At 37.0% G+C, this 23,064-nt stretch overlaps 1 protein-coding gene across 4 annotated transcripts in view; it reads right to left on the minus strand.

Annotated features, from left to right (window-relative positions):
• Positions 1 to 11,336: 11,336 nt before the first annotated feature.
• The window catches only part of ESR1 (estrogen receptor 1), a 256,565-nt gene continuing 244,837 nt past the window's right edge, over positions 11,337 to 23,064 (minus strand). For 3 of the 4 annotated variants that reach the window (XM_087969982.1, XM_026680299.2, XM_026680298.2), the window contains 2 exons: positions 18,518 to 18,701; positions 11,337 to 17,513 (listed from right to left, as the gene is read on the minus strand). In XM_087969982.1, coding sequence (XP_087826108.1) covers positions 17,279 to 17,513; positions 18,518 to 18,701 — 419 coding nt within the window. In that variant the 3' untranslated portion in view covers positions 11,337 to 17,278. Of the gene's footprint in view, positions 17,514 to 18,517; positions 18,702 to 20,590; positions 21,576 to 23,064 lie in introns of those variants that run through there. The other variant, XR_015750358.1, reaches the window with a different exon arrangement.

Genomic DNA, 23,064 nt, shown 5'->3' on the forward strand with positions numbered 1-23,064 from the left:
TTTTTAAACAATATGTTTTGGAGCAGTGTGTGTGTCTATATATATATGTATGTGTCTGTGTGTTTTTTTGATTATGTGCCATCAACTTTGCAGCCACATAGATTTTCTCTATGATAATCTGTCCCTATCAGCTCTGCAAAGTAGTCCAGGCAAGAAATGTATGCAGAAGTACCAGTTCTAATTTTATTGTAAGGTTATTATTAACAGAATCTTACCAGTCTGAAAGTACACCTTTCATCCTGACAGTCCAAGAAAATAGTCCAAATGTCCCTTCTGAGACATTTGCCATGCTCGCATTGCTTCTGTGGACTTATTGATTGATTGATTGATTTGATTTGATTTGATTTGTCAATTGCTTACAAGATAATAGGTATAAGTATATACATAGTTATGAATACATGAAATGGGTACATGTAAGAAAAATAAAAGAAACAAAAGGACAGGGACGGTAGGCACGTTGGTGCGCTTATGCACGCCTCCTACAGGCCTCTTAGGAAAGGGGTGAGGTCAATAGTAGACAGTCTAAGGTTAAAGTTTTTGGAGTTTGGGGAAGAAACCACAGAGTCAGGTAGAGTATTCCAGACATTGACCACTCTGTTGCTGAAGTCGTATTTCCTACAATCAAGTTTGGTGCGGTTAACCTTGAGTTTGTATCTATTGTGTGCTCTTGTGTTGTTATGGTTGAAGCTGAAGTATTCATTGACAGGTAAGTCATTGTAATGTATGATTTTATATACCATTCTTAGATCAGACTTAGCTAGCACTTGTCTGACCATTGCCCAGACCATGGCTCTTCTACTGTCTCCCAAGTTCATTTCCACATATCACATATTTAACCAGATCTTTCAGTGCTTCTACTGGCATATCCCTCACCAATGTAACTGGGCCCATCCACCTAGCTTCTCTTTGTCCACCTACTTTTTTCTTTCACCTTTCCCAGCATTAAATCATTCTCTATGTGTTTGAAGTAAGAGAATTTTAGTCTTGCCATCTGTGCTTCAAGTACAGTGCTGAATGGTGATGCTTTGAAGAGTTGTTTATAAATATGATGGGGTAAAGAGATGGGTGGGTTTTTTGTTTTTTTATTAAAATACAAATGTTATTTCTGGTATGTGTTAAAAGTTGTGAAGAAGTTTTTGAGAAGAGACAGTGAGAAAATTATAATAAATTAATGTGGGATGCTACTGAAAGGTATTCAAGATTAAGATTTTTAATATGTTGCTGTTAATCTTAATGGGTTTTCCTTGACTAAGTTTGAATTATAAGGCTTTAAAGATTTCTTTGTCGATAAGATATGGGAAGAATAAACTTTTGTTTTATTTTTAGACAAAGTAAGTTATGTTTCTTAAAAAGGAAAGAATTATGAAACAGATTTATTTGATTAAGGTTAAAATTTATGTGCTTTTACTTCTGATAACTCTTAATGGACTTTTGCTTATCAAGACTGAATAATGACATTTATAATGTGTCTATAGATAAGATATGAAATATGGGAAGAAGAGATCTTTGGTTGAAATGTTAGAGATGGTAAGAAATTGTACTTGTCAACATGAAGAGGGAAGTCATTTCTTTACTTACACTTTCCTGCTTTTTCTTGGGTTTTTTTTAAATTTCTGTTCCCATTTCTGTGCACTTTTGAATTTCTTTTTTACTTTTTATATTTTTCTTAGTTTTTTTTAGTTTTTATCTTTATTTTATAACTTAATTAAAATTATTATTTTTTAAAAAAACTTTACTGTAAGCCTTAAAAATAGGCACAAGATACCTCAAAGAAACCTCTAGAAAGCTTCTGTACCCAGAGGAGAAGAAACAGAAAATCCAACTCTGACTACAGCCTCTTCTGCATTTTCTATACATCAGCCCATGTCTGGGTGAAAAGAACTGATCCTATCCAGTAAGTCGTACAAAGACTTAAAAATCCTGGATTTGTGATATACCAATAGATGCTTCTGGCTCTGTCAAGAGGCATGTCATCATCTTTAGGTAATGAGAAGTTACATCCCCACATGGATGATCTGAACACAAATGCCAACCATCTGTTGCACCTAGTTCATCTTAAAATGCAGATTCATACACACAGATACATTTCCTTCAAGAAACTCTGAACTAGAATCAAATTGGTTCGCATCTTAAAACTTAATTTTATTATATTAAAATTTGGTTGTTTTGGCACCTTTTATGAAATGGGTTACATGGTATTTTTTTGCATGCACACACAAACATACCTACATGCATACAGTCATTGCCTTTCACAATGGATAAATCAGATTACATACCTCTGCCGAAAACTCGTGAGAGACATAAACATATCTGAATCTCTGATTATCACTATAATGGATATAAGGCTATGTTCTCCTGTTTCTCCATTTGAAAAACTAAGTTACTACAGTAAAACATTATAATTCCATTTCTCACACTTCAGGTCTACACATGGTAATTATGGATGTTGTAGCTAGAACTTCCTTTAAGATTAGAGAATTTTTTTTGCAAAAATTATTCTTGTATTAATTTTATTTTAAAAATTAGTACTCCAAAAAATTAATACATTCTACTTTTTATTTTTTAACATACTTTGAAAAGATAAATGGCTATTCACTGGACTAGGAGACAGAAATTGGAGGAAAAAAAGCAAGTTGAAAAAATTGCAGTAACTTTTATATTTACAGAGATGAACAAAGAGTAAATTGCTATCACCATTTCTATAATAAAATTGAGTTGATAATCATTGTCTGTACTCTAGTAAAGCCTGGAATTCTTCAAGAAATTAGAAATCTTTTAATACAAGAATGGCACAAAATTATAAATATTAAGATGGATACACATGTCACAGAAATATATTTTCCAGTGATCTGTGAGCAAAGCTATACAGAATTCAGCCAATAAAAAGCAGTGAACAGCATTACTTCTTTTAAAATAGTCTGATCTTTATCAAAAGATCATGGATGCAGCACAATTGTCAACAGTGGGGAACTTTTCTGTAGATACATAAACTGGATTACTCCAGATTCCAGGTTATATATACTTTAAGGCAAAATCTGGTCAATATTTTGTTTGGGGAACCATTTGGAATATTCAGGACTAGTTACTATTAGAAAAGCTTGCCAAGAAAACTGTCTGAGCATGTCTCTGTAATTATTGGGCATCCAATTCAAGGGAGGGAAATTTTATGTAAAATTAGGAGAGTTTCGGCATGAATAGCACTGTTTGTGCACAAAAGGAAGAAAGCTTGCAAGCCACCATTCCTCCCCTCTCCTCTTGCCACACCAAACAGTTTCTAATTATCACTTCCATGTATCTGTGGGAGGGTGTTTACTATTCTTTCTTCTTGCCTAAGAGAACACCACATTTAGCCATATCAGCCATTTTCACTCTGGAAATGATGGCTTAATGGGCAGAGCCTGTACTTTAGGAATAAGACTTTCTGAACTCTGAGATAATATTGAAAATATATGAATCAAATCAATCATCAAGTAAGGAAACAAAAACAAAGAACTGAGAGTAAAGGGGAAAATATCAGTATCTCTGAATAAAATGCAGTTTCAAAGAAATACAATCTATATATAGGGTTGCAAAACTCATCACTTCTGATGGGCAGTGAAAGGACAATATAGTCTTGTGTGCATAGAGTTACCGTATAGTTGCTTGCAATAAATTGGAAAATGCTTCTGATTAACACAAACATGTAAACATGTCTTTTCTCTTCCCCCATCCTTCCACTGGACCTCTCCACTGGATCAAATGGACCTTCTGCTTCAGATTCAAGAAATCTGAATCAAATATGTGCTTGCCATATGGCTCAAGGAGATTAAAGTACAGGATTAATAAATTCTTCAGGACTAGAAATAAATGCTTAATTAGTTCGTCATGTCCAAAGCTTTTTGAATTTGTAGTTATTAAATAACATGCCCCAACCCTAATAGCAAAATATTTTAGCTATAAATTATAAGGAACCAACAACCAACATCCTTGGATAAATCACAAATATAGTTCTTTTGATCTTGAATCATATGTTATAATACCCTAAAGGATAGTTTCTGTTGTCCTTCAACACGTGGCTGACGATAAACAACAATCTCTTCATTAATAATTCAACTACTTACATGATTTAAAATTTTAAATTTAAACCCCTCTGTTCTAACCATTGCTTAATTATTTTATAACAAAGGGAAATGTTTCAGATTAGACAACATGTCAAGGGACTATACATTTAAGGAAAAAAATCATTTTGTCAAAGGCTTGATAAGGCTGTTCAAGACTGCATGGCTGCTTTTAAAGACCACCTCCTGTTATCTGAATCTCCACAGATGCACAGAAGCAACACCCTGAATGAGTCATGCCTCCCCAAGATCTAACATTAAATCTGTTGAAAGGAAAAAAGCAAGGAAAGGAAAACCTTGAGTGATCTTTCTTTTATTTGTTTACTTTGAAAGCAATTAATTATAAACCAGTTGACTTTTTTGAGCTTTGCCAAATAAATAATTGTACTCATAAAAAAGTGATAAATTGAGTGAGCTGTTGATGCTATGTCTTGTAAAAACTTCAGTGAATCAGTAAAAAAAGAAGAGAAGATATAGATCATCATAAGCCATAACTCACATCAGATCCAGCCAACAACAGGCTGAAAAAAAGCTACTCTAAGGAACAGGATACATAGTGCTCAGTAGAGCAGTCCATGGGCTTATTGTGTCTTTGATGTAGGTTTTTTTTTTGGCTCTTGGCAACTGCCTGGACTAATCCCTGCACTTTTTTTGGTAAAAGCTCAGCAGTGATTTGCCCTGGCTTGTTTCTTAGGGCTGAAAATGACTGGGCCAAACTCATCCATCTGGTTTTGTGCCTGAAGTGGAATTAGAAGTCACAGTCTCCCACTTTCCAGCCTGGTGTCTTTAATCATTACACCAAAGTGGCTCCCTAGTCCAATGGAGGAAAAAATAAAAAAAAAGTGAAGATGGGTGACCACTACCATGAATATATAAAATATATGCAATACCTGTACACCTAGGTAAAGGTAAAGATTCCCCTTGCATATATGTGCCAGTCGTTTCTGGCTCTAGGGGGCGGTGCTCATCTCTGTTACAAAGCCGAAGAGCCAGTGCTGTCTGAAGACATCTCCATGGTTATGTGGCTGGTATGATTAAACACTGAAGGCACACGGAATACTGTTACTGTACCTTCTCACCACAGTGGTCCCTATTTTTCTACTTGCATTTTTACATGCTTTCGAACTGCTAGGTTGTCAGAAGCTGGGACAAGTAATGGGAGCTCATTCCATTACGCGGTGCTAGGGATTCAAACCGCCGAACTGTTAACCTTTCTGATTGACAAGTGGTGGCTACCATCTTGACTTTTATAACACACACACACACACACACCGCTGCTCAGGGATTGTATTGCTCTTTGTTAGGCAAGCAGTCACTTCACTAGCTAAGGATCCTGCAGACACCAACCCTTAGAAGTTGGATTCTTCCCCTTGGCCTTGCATTTTTCAGTGTTGAATCTTTACATTAACAATGATCATTTCTTGAACCTGTAAAACTAGAAGACCTGGAGAATCATTGTTGAGGTCATATAGTCAATGGTGACCACCTGCAGCCTGGTCATCATTACTTTTGTATATTTTGAGACTCATCAGAATTGAGAATAAAAATTCTTTTCTTCTTCCCAATTTGAACATGTTTTTAAAGTAATCCCACCATCCAAGTTTTTCTGCTGCCCTTTCCTAATTCTTGAGGTTTGAAGAACTTCAAATATAGCATGTTTTTCTGTGAGATTGGGCTGATCCTTCAAAGAGTTCTCCTACTATATATGATTATATATGCGACTGTTCTTTTTTTCCTAAGGACCAACATGACTAAGTTTGCTTTTTAAAATGCACAAAATGGAACTAATAATGATAATAATATACATTGCTGTGGCTTCAGAAGTCAGCTTTGGTCTATAAATTACTTATTTCTGGTAATATCACTGACCTCTGTCGTAAAGGAAGCAAAGCATGCAACAGAAGGCAAGCTTAAGAAGGAGGCGTCTGTTATTTGCTAAGAAGTTTTTTTCATCCTTAGCCATAGTCAGATGCAAGAATACGGCTGGATTGGACAGATGGAATATGAACTACAACATTCGTCCCAAGGCATTAAGTAGAATCCTGCATGACAATTATTTTAATCTTATTTCTTGATTGGTTGATTTATTTATTGCATATTATACCGTTTCATTCTCTCCAGCTTTTAAATGACTCTGTTTTTAATGTTTTGATTTGATTTCTATAACCGCCCATCTCAACTCTGGGTGGTGTACATCATAAAAAGTTAAAACAATACAAAATAAATATATAGGGTTGCAGAGTAAAACTATTGCCATAGATGTTAACATAGCCAGGAAATGGGCCCCTTAATTCACTCTGTTTTACATTGCTACAACTACAAACAAGTGAGGAACATTTTTTTCCCCAAACTTCCAATTTATGGGAAACCCCAACCAATGGAAGCTACAACCAAAGCCAAAACTGGTCTCCCTACTTCAGTGACAGCCTCTTTTTTCCTGGCTTAGTCCCTACAATCCAGAAAATGAAAAGGCAAAGAGAAAACCTGCTACAAACAAAACAAGCCTCTGCATAAGGCCACCCAGAGAATTATCAAGAAAGAAGAAAGAAAGAAAGAAAGAAAGAAAGAAAGAAAGAAAGAAAGAAAGAAAGAAAGAAAGAAAGAAAGAAAGAAAGAAAGAAAGAAAGAAAGAAAGAAAGAAAAAGAAAGATGGGTCCCAAGTTATAAACTGATAGTTCCAAAGCTGATGTGGAATTTGGAAGCATCAGAGATGATGGCTCAACAGTAGTATTAATATGTTGTTTGAAGAAAAGATTCTTGATCTTAATCATAGTTAAGTGATTTGTATACAGTGTTACAAAATAAATGACAACCTGATGAAAGCCATCTATTTAGACTGCCAAATATAAAGTTGCTTGAAAGAGATAAATAAACGGCCAGGCAATGTTGGTAGAAGCCAAACTTTGCTATGAGTTGCAAACAGCAGATAAAAATCAGAATTTTATGAAATGGCTCTTCATCAGAGTGGAAAGAAACATCTTAAAGGAAAACTCAAAGTGCTCTGTGTTGTTTTAATGTATTTTATTTGAAGAAGCAAGATGTTAACACCACTATGTTTGTTCTATTAACATCAATATTCAAAACTAATAGATTCCAGATGGGATGAGTTGGCGCTTTGGGGAGATGGAACAGGTGGCCTTCTGGAGGTTGCCAAATGACAAGTCTTAGCAGCAGCTCCAGCCAATAGGGATGGTGGTGAGGGATGCTGGGAGCTGTTAATGTCATGAATGTTGAGGACCAAAGTCTCCTGGTCCAGCGTTATCTATGTGTAGTACCGAGAAAGATGAAATGTAATGAAATAGGGAAATGATTATCCTAATATGGGACATATCCACAGGCAATAACTTGTAAGGTATAAAAGGTATTCAATTACTAATGAATAACTGCTAGAATAACTGCTTTCTTAGTCATGGTAGTCTAGGTTATGGAGACAAAAAGCATTTCCTATGTATTGGTTTGTTCTGAAAAGAAAAGGAAGAATGTCTTAAACTCTCGGTTGCTTTGGGGATTGAATATGATTCCAGATTCTTTCTATCCATGAAAGAAGATCAGGTACAGCTTCAAAATCTGATTAGCTAATCAGAGTGACAGAAAACTAGTCTAAACCACATGAATCATGATGTCACACTACCTACGCATTTCTAAGAAGAAAATATAAATATGGGCAGCAGTACTCAAGTTCTTGGGTCATAGGTGCAACTAGCTTTTCCAGAACCAGTGGAATACAATCTTCACTGTCAGGCCAGTCCAACAGGTTTTACCGAAAGTGAGGAGATTATATATGGATTCAACCTCCATGAACCTCTGGAATTGAAGTTTGGCCAGTCTCTTTTCCAATTTTTTTCCAAATAGTCTTTTTTGTTTTCATGTGTAAATTTAGATATGTGTACATATTCTTCCTCCTCCTACAGCTACAAACTGAGAATGTGCAGTAAATGTTAATGTGGCATCCTTATAGTTAATAAACATGGACTCTTATTCTGGAAAAATCTTTATGCACAACCCCGTGGATATGGTCACATGTTCTACCTGTCAAATTGTTTTCTTACCCAGCCAATCCTGGAAGATTATACAGCAGATTGCAGTTTTCTCACATGGTTGTTGTTTTGGGGAAACTATGAGGTGAAAGGAGGAGTATTATATATGTTTGCAGTCCTGAGTTATTTATAAAACAAATATTAAAGATGGGGTAGAAAAAAATATAATAAATAATTCTGAAGAGTCACTAATAGATAAAACCAGATTTTCAATTCAGTTACCCACATCTGAAACAGTGTGACGAATCTTAAAATCACAACTTTCTGGTTTTATAAATGTGTACAGCTTTGTAATAATCATGATCAATCACTAACTCTGACTCAAAAGTAAAAACTCATGCAGATTATATTTTATAATGTTTAAGAGCCTTGGACTTGTTTGAAGGCGGTTCATTTTCATTCAGTAACATAGCAATGCTGAATCCCACATCTCAGTTATTCTAATTCCAGTAGATTGCCATTCTCTCAGAAGTGACTTGAACATCATTTCCCATAATTCAGTGTCCATTGCTGAGCAGGACATGGATGTGCAGGTAATTTGCCACAAACCATTACCGTAATTCCTTCACTTGAGCATGGATGAAGTTGAAGCATCCATGAAGATGAGGAGAAGGAGGTAGGGGTGGTGATGGCATTGATGGTATGCACTGAATATAATTGTTGTTCGTACTGGCTAGATTTCTTTCATCAAGGCAGCCCAGCTCTATGTATCATTGCAACCCAAACTGCACCTTGCCTCAGAATCCTTTGCATTTTTGTCTAACAAAGTGAGAAATGATGCATAAGAACCTTGGCTTTGAATAACAGGCCCTTCGTGGCCTGCTTTGCTAACTGCAGAATCCAAACTGCACCACAGTTTTCCATATTAAAAAGCAGCTCAGAATGTAGGGACCTTACCCAAGGGACCAATTGAACTGTAATGCCTTTTTCAACTGGATTTATGATCAATTGAGTGAATTGACATAACCTTCAGTTTGCTGAGGGTTTTGGGACTGCAATCTGCCTTGACAAGCTAATCTGAGTAATATACATACAGCCTCCTAATTTCTAACATTCCCCACATTGTGTGCCTGTCACTTGAACAATCCTCTGTATTCAGGCCAGCAGGGTACCATATTGAAGGGGATGATCACTTTGAAGGGCCACAGTAGAAGGACACTTTGGGTGGTAATCAAAATCCAAAAAAAATAATTTCTGAATGCTAAAACCTTTGTGAGTCTTGTCAATCATTTGCAACTGTGAAAGTTGCAAATTGCTGGTGTCTAGAAAAGAATGGCACATTAACCAAAAATTGTGTAAAACAAATTTTCAATGCATGATGCATCAACGCAAACAAGTAATGCCTTCTCATAAACGTTTCAGTAAGACTGAACAAAAGTAAACAAGGTTTCTAGTTGTTTTCTTAACCAAGTCACGTTTAGCAGTCTGTCCCAGGGGTGGGTTGCTACCGGTTTGGTCCAGTTCTATAGAACAGGTAGCTCTGAAGAGCAGCAGACACCAAACCAGTTCGCTGCGACGACTTTTTGATTGTCAGTTTGGCTCAGGCGCCTGCCTGGGCTCTTGGCTGTCCTTTACTTCCTGCTTTTTCAATCTCAGCTGCTTTGCGCAGCACAGCTGAGGTTGAAAAAGCAGGAAAGGAGAGGATTTTCAAATGCTGCGCACCCACGTGCAGCACTTGTCAGCTGTCAGTACAGCTGATTTTTTTTGCAAATGCTGTACAGGCACACACAGCAAAACACACTCTCATCAAACCAGTAGTAACACCAGTTGAATGCCACCCCTGGTTTGGCCTAATGGTAATGAGTACTGGTCATTATTCACACATCTGGGCAGTTTTGCCAAGTGCAAGTTAAGTCCATTTCCACCAACATGGTCATGCTGTTTTATGTAAGCTAGGATGATTGAACTGTAGACTACCTGCAAGCCAACATACAGTCGGCTGCATCCCATTGATCAGGAGGTATATGCAATGCATTCATATCCTCCCAGGCCACGGTTAATTTGTTTAATGTATGTGTTAAATTTATTTGTTAATAGCTTCATTATAAATTATAGTTAATTTTATACCAATTTCTCTCCTCTCCTTGACCCAATTTCCCTCTTATAATGCCCCCCCCCCTTCTGTTATTAACTGATCTTTTATCTGGAATTTACTAATGGCTATGTTGGTATAACATCTGAAAAACAAAATATTGTTGCGTGTGTGGCATGGTTACGATGTTAAGGTTAAGACAAGCAATAAACACATCACTAATAATCATATTTAGCCTAAAACGGGATTTGTTTTCTTCTTCCCAGTTTTTTTCTGTCCCAGATGTAGCATTAATGGGTGAGGAACATCCTAAAAAGCCGTTTTCTACCACGAAGGATGCTTCTGATCCCTTTGAAATAGTCCAAGTAAAGCTATGAAAAGCTTGTGTGCTCTTGCCTAATTATCTGATTCAGAAAGCATCGTTCAACTGTAACAGAACCACCAGGGATTGATATTATAGACACCCTAAACTTAACCCCTTCAGGAATAATTTGACCCCCTCAATATTACCAAAACATTTTAAGCCTGCATGCACAAAGGTTAAAATTGAGATATGCCTCGCCTTAACATGTTAACAACGTCAATTAATCCAATGTGGATCTCAGCTTCTGACCAAGAAGGAGAAAGTCACTTTGACACTGGTACATGTCTGAACTCGTACAGACCTCCAATCCTGAACTGTATTTCTAAATCTTAGGCTTACAAATTTGTTTTCGCAATTATTGATGGAGTAAGGGACAGATGAAGGATGAACAGCATGGGCTTGATGTGAGTAACTAGAGGGTGATTAGACTTTTTGACTGAAACCAGCCCAAAACTGTATATTTAACAAAATCTGCTTTAAGATGATAAATTTCAAGGTTTTGCCCCTTTTATCTACATTTTAAAACCATTTGGACTTTTTCTTAATTCTGTTTTAATTATTAAGTTATTTATGTATTATTAATAATTAAATATTAATTATTATTAATAATTAAATAATAATTCATTATTAATAATTAAATAATTTTTTAATTATTCCTATCTTTTTCTTCACATTATTAAGCATTCTATAACATTATCTTAGATTCAAAGAGAAACAAATACAGCTAAATGAGACAAATGTGAGTGTGAATTAATTAAGCGATTTAACCCCCTCCGAGATAAACTTAAGAAATTGACATATCCCAGTGGTGTCCTTCACTTTTTTTATTTCAACATCAAAGCTGAGAAAATCTTGACAGATCAGGTATCCTGCTGATTTTTTTAAAAGCTGTTTTTAACATTCTTTCAAATGTGCAAAAAAAAGAAACAAAAAAAGGATTAAACCTTTTTTTTTCATTTAACAAAGCAACTCTAACAAAACAGATACACCAATTATGATATTATGTGCTTTAGCAAAAAGAGCAGAATAATTCAACAAATACATTATGGCACATGAGCCTCATAATAAAGGGAAAACTTTACAATGAAAAGGTAATGTAGTGCACAAAGCTTCGTTTTAAAAAAAGTATAATAATGTGGCATAAAGTAGCCTGTTGGGTTTATTTTCTAACTAGAATCTTTTGACTATTGATATTTATCATAATCCAGCGGGCACTTCAAGACTGCGGAGCAAACGGCTTTGTTTTAAAAGGTGCATTGCAGAATAACATTCCTACTAAAGACAGATTGGCAGCATGGCAGCATATAAATTCAGGCACATTTGAATGCAAAAAACAAATAGGTTCATTACAAAAAATCTTTCCAGGACAGTGCAAAATTGTAAAGTCCCTCAGAAGGCAACAATTGTTTACAGAACATCATTCAAGACCGAAATACATCCAGAATTGAATTAAAATGAGAGAATGCACCAATGACAGGAAAAAGGGGTTTGAGCATCAAAAGTATTTTTGGTACCTCCAAGGTTTATAGGACAATTATACTTCAACAATGTTAGGCTGATAGCTTAAAAGCATTGCATGAAGTTCAGATCTTGACTAGTGCTCACTTCAGATCTGAAGGATCACGTTACAAAGCCACAGTGCGTTTGAAAAGAGCTTTCAGAAGAGCGAGCTTTGATTCATTTGACTGATTCTGCAAAAAGAAAAAGAAAAGCTTGAGATCCAAAAGTCCATGGGCTGAACAGTTGGCTTCTAACTTAGTGTTAAAAGCAATAGCATTAAGAACATGTGTATAAAATGAAGGCTCAGATTCACACCAAAACATAGCAAACACTAGCATCAATATCCAGCAAGAGTTGTGCATAGAACCACTGTGTGAATGAAGACATACTTTGCAATGTTTATTTAGGTGCCTTTTAAACCAGATGGATGCACTGTTTGATGTAAATAGGAATGCCCATTTCAGTTCAGGGTGATTAATAAGGCTGTGAGATATATATATGTTCGAGCACAATACAGAAGCCTGATGATGGTGCTGAATCAATCATTTGATTGTCAGGGCAAGAAGGGTATGGCAATTTGGTGGTGTCCACTTTCTGTAATTATAGCAACATGACTGATTTTATCAATTTTATCAATCATGTCTCACAATGATTGCAAAATCCTCAATGTGAGGGTCTCACATTGAGCCCTCACAATGATTGCATTTTTTTCACAGAGAAGCAGAGGCTTTGTTGTATAGGGTTATCAGATAGCTGAATGGGGACAAATAAGGGAAAGGATGTCACATTGTTTCACTTTCAAGGCATCTGTGACAAAAATTGCAGGGCGGGGGGCAACCCAAAAGCTTAAGCCTGCGTGTACAAGTATATGAAAATAATCTTCCAACATCAGAAAGACGTTTTATCAATTGCAGAATGTGCTAGAGCCGGGGTGTCAAACTTGCGTCTTCGCAGCAGCATCATGTGACATATCGGGACTTTCCCCCCTTCACTAAACCATTTGGGGCGTGGATAGCATGTGACACATCTGGCCTGAGGGCCATGAATTTGACAGCCCTCTGCTAGAGGCATGTAACTGTTTAAGGTCTTGTCAGTTTCAGATAGTAGCCAAGCCAGCAGAAGGGTATTAATCAAGGTCACAGTGTGGAGCTTATTAACTTGGTGTTAACACTCATTAGGGGAGTGCTCCGCTCTGGAGAGAAGCTGCTCAGAAAGTGATAGCTTGTAGATACTCAAAAAGCCAACAACATTTGATTTGTAAGGCTGTGCCTGCCAGGCAGAGGACCTGGTAATCTTATATTTGTACTCTTGTTCCAGAGCTGCTTGGTGTGTCCATCTTTCTCCTGGCTATCAAAACAACACAAAAGGTGAATGTTTCTTAGCTGGAGCTTAAGAGGACAATCATGGGAGGGGCTGCCTTATTTGCACAAAACATAGGGCAATTTTATCTCAAGGACTTAAAGAGCAGTAGAATCCCGAGCTTTCTACAGCTATGGGATTGCAGCTGTTAATTTGTGTTCTCACGCCATTTCCTCTCACTGAGATTCCTTCGTGGTGAAGAATTTCTCAATAGTCCCCAAAATTACAGATTCATATGTGGCTGGAAAAGCAGAATGGCTGTTGCCATTTCGCTGAAGGGCACAATTCTTCAACTAAGTCTCTTCACCCAGCAGTCAGTGATCAATCTATTTATAGATGTGTTGTGAGTAATGAGAACTTGACCAGAGGGGCTAAGTACATCTTGCAGTGCCCCAAAAGAGGATGGCTGGAAGCAGTGGAGATGGTTGGCAAGAAATCGGCCTGAGCTAGAATCCATAATGGCACTCAAATTTTAAAAAAAAGTTTTGCACACAGAAAAATCGTCCTTATAAAATCCCAAATAAAAATTTACAGCTCCCTCTTTTCTTCTTCGAGCCTCTAAATCAGAGGTGTCTGACTTTGGCAACTTTAAGACTTGTGGACTTCAACTCCCAGAATTCCCCAGCCAGCAAGGTCGGTTACAAACCTATATTTGCCTGCTATTAGGAACCCGTTTGAGGCAATGATCTTTGGATGTGGTCAAAAAACTAAAAGCATTAGCTGCCATGAAAGTCCTTTGTTGAAGGACAAGGTTTTTTTTGTGTGTTTACTCCTAGACCAAGTGAAGACTCTCTTATCTCTCAGGAATATAAAATTTGATATGCAGTAATGATTTTTAACAATCGCTAAGCCTTAGGCACACATGATTGCATATGAGAAAAGATAGCTGAAAATGGTTTTTCCCCCCTGTGGTTTTGTTGTATTTTAACCTGTCGACTGGTTATATAGAAGAGCTACATTCAGTTGTCTGATAGGTGAGCTTTGCATGTGTGTATTATATGCACAGAAACACACACACTGCATTCAGTAAGGTGCTTTCAACAAACAATAGCAATAAGGATAATACAATGCTTCCAGCAAACTAACAATAATGACAACTAGATATTTTTCTTACATTTCACACATTTAACAAAAGCAGTTTCAATTCTCAAGCTGGACCTGTCCCAGGTATGCTGGCATTAAAGCTAAAGGCCTGTTCCCATCCCTTGCCATCTCTGGCTTTATTATTTGCATCCCTTATTTGCCTGTTACTGTAATTTGTCAAGACAAAATCATGGTTTCTGGTTAGGAAAATGAATGTAGTGTACATTACTTAAATAGACTGAGACCAATTTTAATCATTTGCATTGTATGAGGATAGATAGAAACTGAGTTACGGTTATGCATATCTACTCAGAAGTCTACTCAATTGGCATACAAAGGACCTATTGAGGTCCTGTACTTGAAATGTTCACCATTCACTGGGATGGGGAGGAAAGCTTCCAAGCATTCTTTGTAGGTCTTAGATGGAAGTTCCAATCCAGCAGAAGTGAATGGGAAAAACAACCACCACCAAAGCAACAAATACAATGAAACCTTTCTACCCTTAGGGAACCAGTAGAAAAATAGCAAAAGTGTTTTCCCTTATAAAAATAGAAATACTGAATTATATTACTGTAGCCTGATCCTATGCTTATCTATTCAAAAGTATGTCCAACTACATTCTATGGGGCTGAACTCCCAGTTAAAAATATCTTAGATTTGCAGTAAACAGCTGGGTACAAATGACTAAAATTTTCTTTCTTTAATTATGGCCCTACAAGAACTCTTTTTGTTGTTAATATATCATGCAATATATTACAATATAGTATGAATTATGTAATATATTGTATATACAGCATATATACAGTGTGGGCATTTTTGTCTTATTTCAAAGGATACCTCTGTATTCATATTTGGCAAGGCACTTCATATCAAATGTCAAAATAGGACCATTGATTTTTGTTCTTTTTATGTTTTGAAAATAGGTTCTTTATGGTATTAATAAAAAACAAGGCCACTAGCAACCAAGCTCAGGCTACTAGTTTTGGTGGGAGCACTGTAAAAAAACAGAGGAGATCCACAACATTTAGGCATGTATTTGGAGAGGGAATACATTTTAACAAAAGTGGTTGCTGCCGATCATCTGTAGATTTTGATCTGCCCTGTCCTGGATGTGTGCACCTTGCCTTGGAAGGAGTCAATATGTGCAGGACCCAAAGGATAGGATGTGATCTCAGTTGCAGTGCACAACTTTCTTGTCCTTTCTTCATTGTTCTCTCACCACTGGTTGTGGCTCAACATAAAGCTGTTGTTTTGTGTATGGAGATTCTCAGTCATCTAGCTCAGAGGTCTCCAACCTTGGCAACTTTAAGACTTGTGGACTTTCTGGGAGTTGAAATCCACAAGTCTTAAAGTCACCAAGGTTAGAGACCCCTGATCTAGGTCATGTTTGTCCCAAAGGTGCTTTTTCTTTAAGAGGCAACTGGACTTTCTGATTCTTCTTTGAAGACGTTTCACTTCTCATCCAAGAAGTTTCTTTGGCTCTGACTGGATGGTGGGGAATGGAAGGATTCATCTGAGAAGCCAAACATCTTCAAAGAAAAACCAGAAAGTCCAGTTGCCTCTTGAGAAAGCATCTTTGGGACTCTGTTGCTTTGGCAGATATTAGGGAGTATCACATGCAAATGCAGGACCTTGCTCAAGAAGACAGGTGATTTTTCCTACTGTGGAGCGCTGATTGTATTAAATAGACCTGGGATTTTCTGAAAGTTAATTTCAGATTCCACCATGTGCAGGTGCAACTCTCCCACAAAGTTACCTTCAGTGGAAAGCAAGCAAGTAGAATGGGCAGACTATTCCATTCCTGGCGGTTGGCAGTTTATATGTGATCTGTCACTTAAGTTATGAATTAGATGGTATAATATGTACAACTGATCAATTATATTTTCAGCCGGAGATCCTTGGGTGATTCACAATTAATTGATACAATTTCATACTTTAATCAGGCTATGGTCTATTAGTAATGGTCAGCACCAAAATTCACCCTCAGACGGATATGGGGAGAAATCTGTAACATTTGGACCCTCATTGTGAATTTAGCGGGCCGATGAATTGAATTATGTCAGTTTTTTTAAAATGATAATATGAATTTTCAGTCCACCTGTTTATCTTTACTATGGAAACCCTGTAGGGCTGAGTCAGCTCCCTTGGAGATACCACAAAAGTTTAGCTTAATCTCACAGTTATTTTAAGTTATTTTAAGTTAACTGAGGGGCTTTTTTCCTGAACTAAACTGGAGCAGCCTACAAAGTTTGAGAGGATAGATTAACCTATTTGAATATTGTATATGTATCACTGAAAGGAATGAATCCCAACAGAAACATCTTAAATTCATATTTTCCCTTCTGCTTTCTCTTAGTTTTTTTTAATGGGAGTCTAACAGAATCTTAGTCCTTAACCACCATTGCTTTGTATACTGTATCTGGGTGGTGTACTTTTCTTGTATCCACCAGACAGCCAATAAAAATTACATGTAAACATCACCTACTCAACTCAGCTGGGATTTTTGCCCAATTGATTTAAAGATGAAAGATCGTCCAACTTCTCTATATGATACCAGCAAACAGAGTACAGGAATCCTTAAGCTTGTGTCTTGCTAACACAAACACACTTTTTTTTTAAATGAAACCACCTATTATGTCCAAAGTTATGAATGTTTTGCCATTAATGAAGTTGACCGTCATTGTTTTGGGACTCACTGGTGATTGTTGAGTATTGGAGTGCTTAGACATGGTCCCAGTTCATCTAAGCCCGGTGTTTTTTTTTTGATGAGATGCTCAGAATCCTGTAGGCTGTTTGCAATCTGATTTCAGACTGCTTCTTGCACAGGTTCTTCTTCCTGTTTGTTCACATAGCAAGGTGGTAAGGAATGCACTGAAGCAGGTGCCACGGCCAGCTGGTTTGAAATCTCCTCTTCATTGTGAGGTGTGTTCCTAGTGGCAGGAGCATGCAGGCGGTGAGCATCCAGCATTTCCAGCAATAAATCGTAAAGTGGGACCACGTTCTTGCACTTCATGCTATACAGGTGCTCCATCCCTTTATTGCTAGAGGTTCGCATAAAAATAAAATTAAATACAATTATCCCAAGAGATTCCAAGTTTGACTCTACTATTGCTTGGGGATTTGTTTTGAATGATGCAAAGCATGTTCAAATATAGCGATGCCTGTCTAAGTGGAGCAGTAAAACAAAGATTCTGGACTATACTGGAAAAGCCGAAAGCTGACTATGGAGAATTTATGCATGTAATTAATTAAATTTAGGGTCCACCCAATTCCGGATTATTTTGTGTGGCTTACAGTTTAAAGAAGGAAAAAGAATCATGCACGTTCTGGAAAAAAAAATACAAAATCAAACACCCAGTAGGGGCTCAACACACACCTTCCCCAAAACTTGGGAGAATAACAGGAATTCAAAGACTTCTGGAATTCACTGGGGAGAGAACTGTACAAATTTCAGCGGAGGGAGATAGTATTCCAGAGAGAAGGCATCAGGCCAAAGGAGTCATCTGCAACTCTCAGATTAACACCCCGTTTTAGGAACAATGGTACTATAGCACTTTTTAAAACAAACACAGACTTTTCTAAACCCATTTGACCTTTACAGTGCATTTGAAACTACTTGGGCATTGTATAATGGATGGATCTGGAATGAATGAAAAACTGAAAACATACAACAAACAAAAGAATGCAACGACAGAAGTGTAACATGAAATACATTTGGCTGTCATAATAAAATTAGCACATTTACCATTGCACTATCTGAAGTAACTGAGGTCAAGCCCATATACACCTTGAGAACATCATCTGACCCACCTCCCTTTGCCATTTGCAACATACATGAATGCTGAAGTTTAAATGATTTCCAGCATTCTAGCGGCTCTCAGGGGATTTTAAACATTGGCAGACTTTACCTTGGACTGTCAGTTTCTTATGACTCTTATCATTCCCTTAACTTTAACCATGATAGCACATTTCAGGAAAGGGTCTCTTTTACACAGAAGACAACACTAAGCAGCCATGTGCTAAAGGCCTCTGGGTAACCACTCACCTCATGTGCCTGAAGTGGGAAAGGATGAGGAGGAGCTGAGCCAAGCGCCTATGTTGCTGCTGTTGGGAAAGGCCAGATTTGGCCATTAAATGCATCAAGGTGTCAGTAATCTTATCTAGAACATGGTGGATATGTTCTTTTTCCTCCAGGGATTTCAAGGTGCTAGAAAGAAATGTGTATATCCCTGTGGGAGGAGAAGAGACGGGTGGAGGGGAGGGAAGAGGAGAGGAGAGGAGAGGAGAAAAAAAGAGGGGAGGGGAAGGAGAGGAGAGAAGGCCTAGCATTATCAGTATATTATAGCAGGTTTATTGATTAGTCTAATGAACATACCATATAAAACAATGTGATATAAAAACATTCATTTTATATCATATCATATATAACATCATATAAAATAATATGGTGATATAAAAATATTCATTTAAACAATCAGATAAGAGCATCCCTTAGTAAGCTGATCACAATCAGATCGAGATAGATAACTCTGAATTGAATGGCTTTAGCTTATAAATGTGGCAGTCTTTCTTACTACCCATGTATTTGAACCTTGGGGGAAGTATGATAAGATTTTTGATGGGGTCCCAATGGGCAGTCTGGTCAATTAGCAACTTTAAATGCTGTTCTATAAATGCTGAAATGTAATTTTGTATACATGTATCTGAGAGTAAGGTCCGCAAAAGTCAATGAGTTATCCTTCTCAATAGGAAGAATGCGACAAATGTTCAGCGCAACCTTCCTCAACCTGGTGCCTTCCAGATGAGAATGGGATAACAGTTTCTGAAGTTCTGGAAGTCCGAATCCAAACATATCTGGAGGGCACCAGCTTAGAGAAAACTTTCTCAAACTCTCAGTGAGCTAAATAAATGAAAACAAAACATAAAACAAACTTGAAAAATTGCTTTAACACTTACAAATATTATACAAAAATAATATAATTTGAATGGAGGTTTTGGTTCTGACATATACGTATACAATAGAAGAAAATAGCTGCATGGCTGCTAGCAAGCCTAAACGTTTTGTGGTAAGGTGTGTTCATTCGTTTGCTTGCTTTCTATAGCTGCCCATCTTAGTAAATGACTCTGGGAGGCTTAAAATGCAAAGATGGCATAATCTTTAAAGAGCTCCATGTGAAAGAACATCCTTATGTGATCTACTGGTATGACAGACTAACATACTGAATCACAAATGATCAGCCTATGGCTCAACAAAATGAATAAATCGTGATTAAGTTAATCATAGGTTTCTGTATCACGATGGCCATTATGGTAAGAAAGCACTCTCTCAGAGATAGCCATGTTTGAAACAACAAGCCTTTTATTCAGAGAAGAAGAAAAAAGGAACAGAAAGAAAAGAGAGAACCTAACACAAACATTGATCAATCTCACAATAAGAAAGTCACATTGTCACAGGCTACATGCTCCTTTATCAGATCATCAGTATTCTGGCTATATAGCTCAGAATTTGCAGCTGGGTGCTTGGACTACAAGCTGAAACACATTATCTCCAGATAATTCCTATAAAAGTCAGTCTGTCGCTTTCACAATATAGGAGGGAACAGATTAGAAGCCAAGTTCTTAGTGTCATCAGTCTAAGTGCTGAGTATGTGCATGTTCTTTTTTTTTATTTCTCTTCTTCTCGAAAGCAAACAATTTGAAATATACATAAAATTGGGTCTTCAGTTTAATTTTCTGACCTTATTTCCTGGTTTCAGAAGCTCCATTCCAAAGAAAGTTACTTATGTGGTCAAGTGCAAAGAACACCCTACTGGAGATCTAAATCTAGTACAAAATACAATAATTGTAAGGCTTCTAAATAAAATCAAAGTACTTATTTTGGGCTGAGACTCTTGCCTATCGCTATAAGCTATGGCACTCAGAAGAGTCCAATGTTATGTTGCAGAGTTGCTTTAAAATGAGATGGGAAGCAAATACATTAAATATGACATTTTATTTTTTTATGAAAAATATAATTTTATGTAATTAAATGGGCAATATTTATGCACAATGATCAACATCATGTTTGTTACTGAAATGACATCTTGATTATGCTCATATATCAATGTTGTCTAAATACCTGGAGAAATTCCACCGGTGGTGTCTTGAAGGTATGTGTAAAAATCTGCTATATACAGTTCGGGATCCACCACATTTAACCCATTTTAACATCAGCATGTTTGCCAGATCTCTTCCCTCTCTCTTTCCTCAATTTTTAGTTGGACAGGACAGAACAAGTCAAAATGCATAGATGGTGAATTGTACTGACCTTCACAAGATATTAATTGTATAGATCTGTAAAGTTTTTTCACTTGGGACTGTGAGGGGTTGCATTATGGACATTTAAGATACAGTAATTTATGATTCTCACTAAATTATATTAGTAGGTTGTACTATATTTTTAAAAATTATAAATTGCTTTTAACTGTCATTTATTTTAATTGGAAATAGAGTGTGTTCACTTTGGGACTGTTCTTCAATAGAAAGTAAATACATTATGCATTATATATGATCATTGTATGTTGGATTTAATCCTGCCTTTTCTTTATTTTTATTTTTTTAAGTTTTTATTTTTTTAAGACAAACATATACAAACAAAACATAAAAACATAAAAACCATCTTCCATCTTATATACATACATCCTGCCTTTTCTTTATGAGTTTACATTAATAATATAATATGTAGCCTGGCTCTAAGGTAATTTAACTGCAGTGGTACTATGTTGCTTTTGATTGCCATAGTCAGATATAGCCATTCAAAGTTCATTTTCTGCCTTTTGCTCTTGATTTTCTTAATCACAATAACTGCTGTGAACGCTGTCTTGTCTTCTAACAAATCTTCCTCTTCAGGTAGTTTCTAAAATAAAGTATGCTTCACAGTGCTATATCTTGTTCTTATTTAACATTAATGTTGCTATCCTATTTTGTATATATTAATGGTAGTTTTGTTTTGCTTTCTGCAAAACAGAAGCACTTTCTGCATTATCTGTTCAGAATGCTGATGCCACAATAACTTGTGTTTTTGGTTGCTTTGACTACAGCAGCTTCAATCCACGGAGAGTAAGCTAATGAGAATAAAATGTCATTCAACAAAAATGAATAACATGTTACCCCGTAAGCACCTAACATCAAAGTGTTAGTTGTAAACAACAAGGGCCAGTTACTGTCCTAATAAGATGGACTTGGAGGTAAGAATGCACTATGGGAGTCCCTCTGGATTTTACTCCACCAGTTGTTGTCCCATAGGGGATGGTGCTTATTTCCATTTCAAGATCATTGAGTCAGCGCTGTCCGAAGACATTACTGCAGTCATGTGGGCCAGCATGACATCATACAATACTGTTACCTTCCCACCAAAGTGGTACCTATTTATCTACTCGCATTTGCATGCTTTCAAACTGCTAGGTTGGCAAGAGCAGGGGCTGGGACAGGAGTTTACCCCGTTGCATGGCACTTGGGTCTCAAACCTGGGCTGCCTGCTTTCCAGCTGACAAGCCCAGTGTCTTAACTGCTAGCCACCATGCCGCCCCAAGAATGCACTGTACAGAACAGATTTTTTTGACTATTGTTATTCTAGAACAAGATGGTTTTGGAAAACATTGTCTTAACTCTAAAGACAAGTCACTGTACTAACAACAATCAAAGAACTACACAGAATAAAAATATTTTCTTCCTGCAGTTGTTTCTATGGAATTTCCTATTTTGTTCAGAACAGCCCAAAGATGTACATTGAGTGTGTTTTTCATGGAGCATGGGTGGCAGTGGGGAAGAGGAGAGAAAAACTTGCCATTCTTGAACACCTGAACTACAGTAGCCACTGTCCATGCTACTATGTCAAAGGCGAACCACAAATAAGACTAACATCTTAGAAATTCCTTTGCTCTCTTTCACACCTCAGATAACCTCCTCAGGCATATGCAGATAGTCCTTGACTTACAACCATTCATTTAGTGACTCTTTGAAGTTACAACAGCAGTGAAAAAAGTGACTTATGACCATTTTTCACACTTATGACCACCGCAGCATCCCATCCCATGGTCACATGATCAAAAACTTGAATGTTTGGCAACTGGATCATATTAATGATGGTTGCAGTGTCCCAGGGTCATGTGGTCACCTTTAGTGACCTTCTGACAAACAAAGACAATGGGGAAGCCAGATTAATTTAATAGCCCTGTTACTAACTTAACAGGTGCAGTGATTCCCTTAAGAACGGTGGCAAGAAAGATCGCAAAATGGGACAAAATTCACTTAACAACTATCTCACTTAGCAACAGAAATTTTGTGCTCATTTGTGGTTTTAAGTTAAGGACTACCTATATATCATATCAATGATAAAAGGAAATAGAACAGAAACTTGACATGTCCACAGCAGAATGCCAGGGATCAAAGGACTAACTTCACAGAACCATCTTCTCGAATCAATCTTCCAAATAAGAATGGCCTATAATATGGTGCCACCTAATAATGCTAGGAAGAATAAAATGGTTAGTGATAACTGAAGCCACTGAGATATCCAAGAAAAAAATAATTGCATTCTTCTATCCTTCTCCT

The sequence above is a fragment of the Notechis scutatus genome, chromosome 1, assembly GCF_049901735.1.
Source record: "Notechis scutatus isolate UNSWTSFEM ecotype Mainland chromosome 1, rNotScu1.2, whole genome shotgun sequence".
NCBI classification, from domain to species: Eukaryota; Metazoa; Chordata; class Lepidosauria; order Squamata; family Elapidae; genus Notechis; species Notechis scutatus.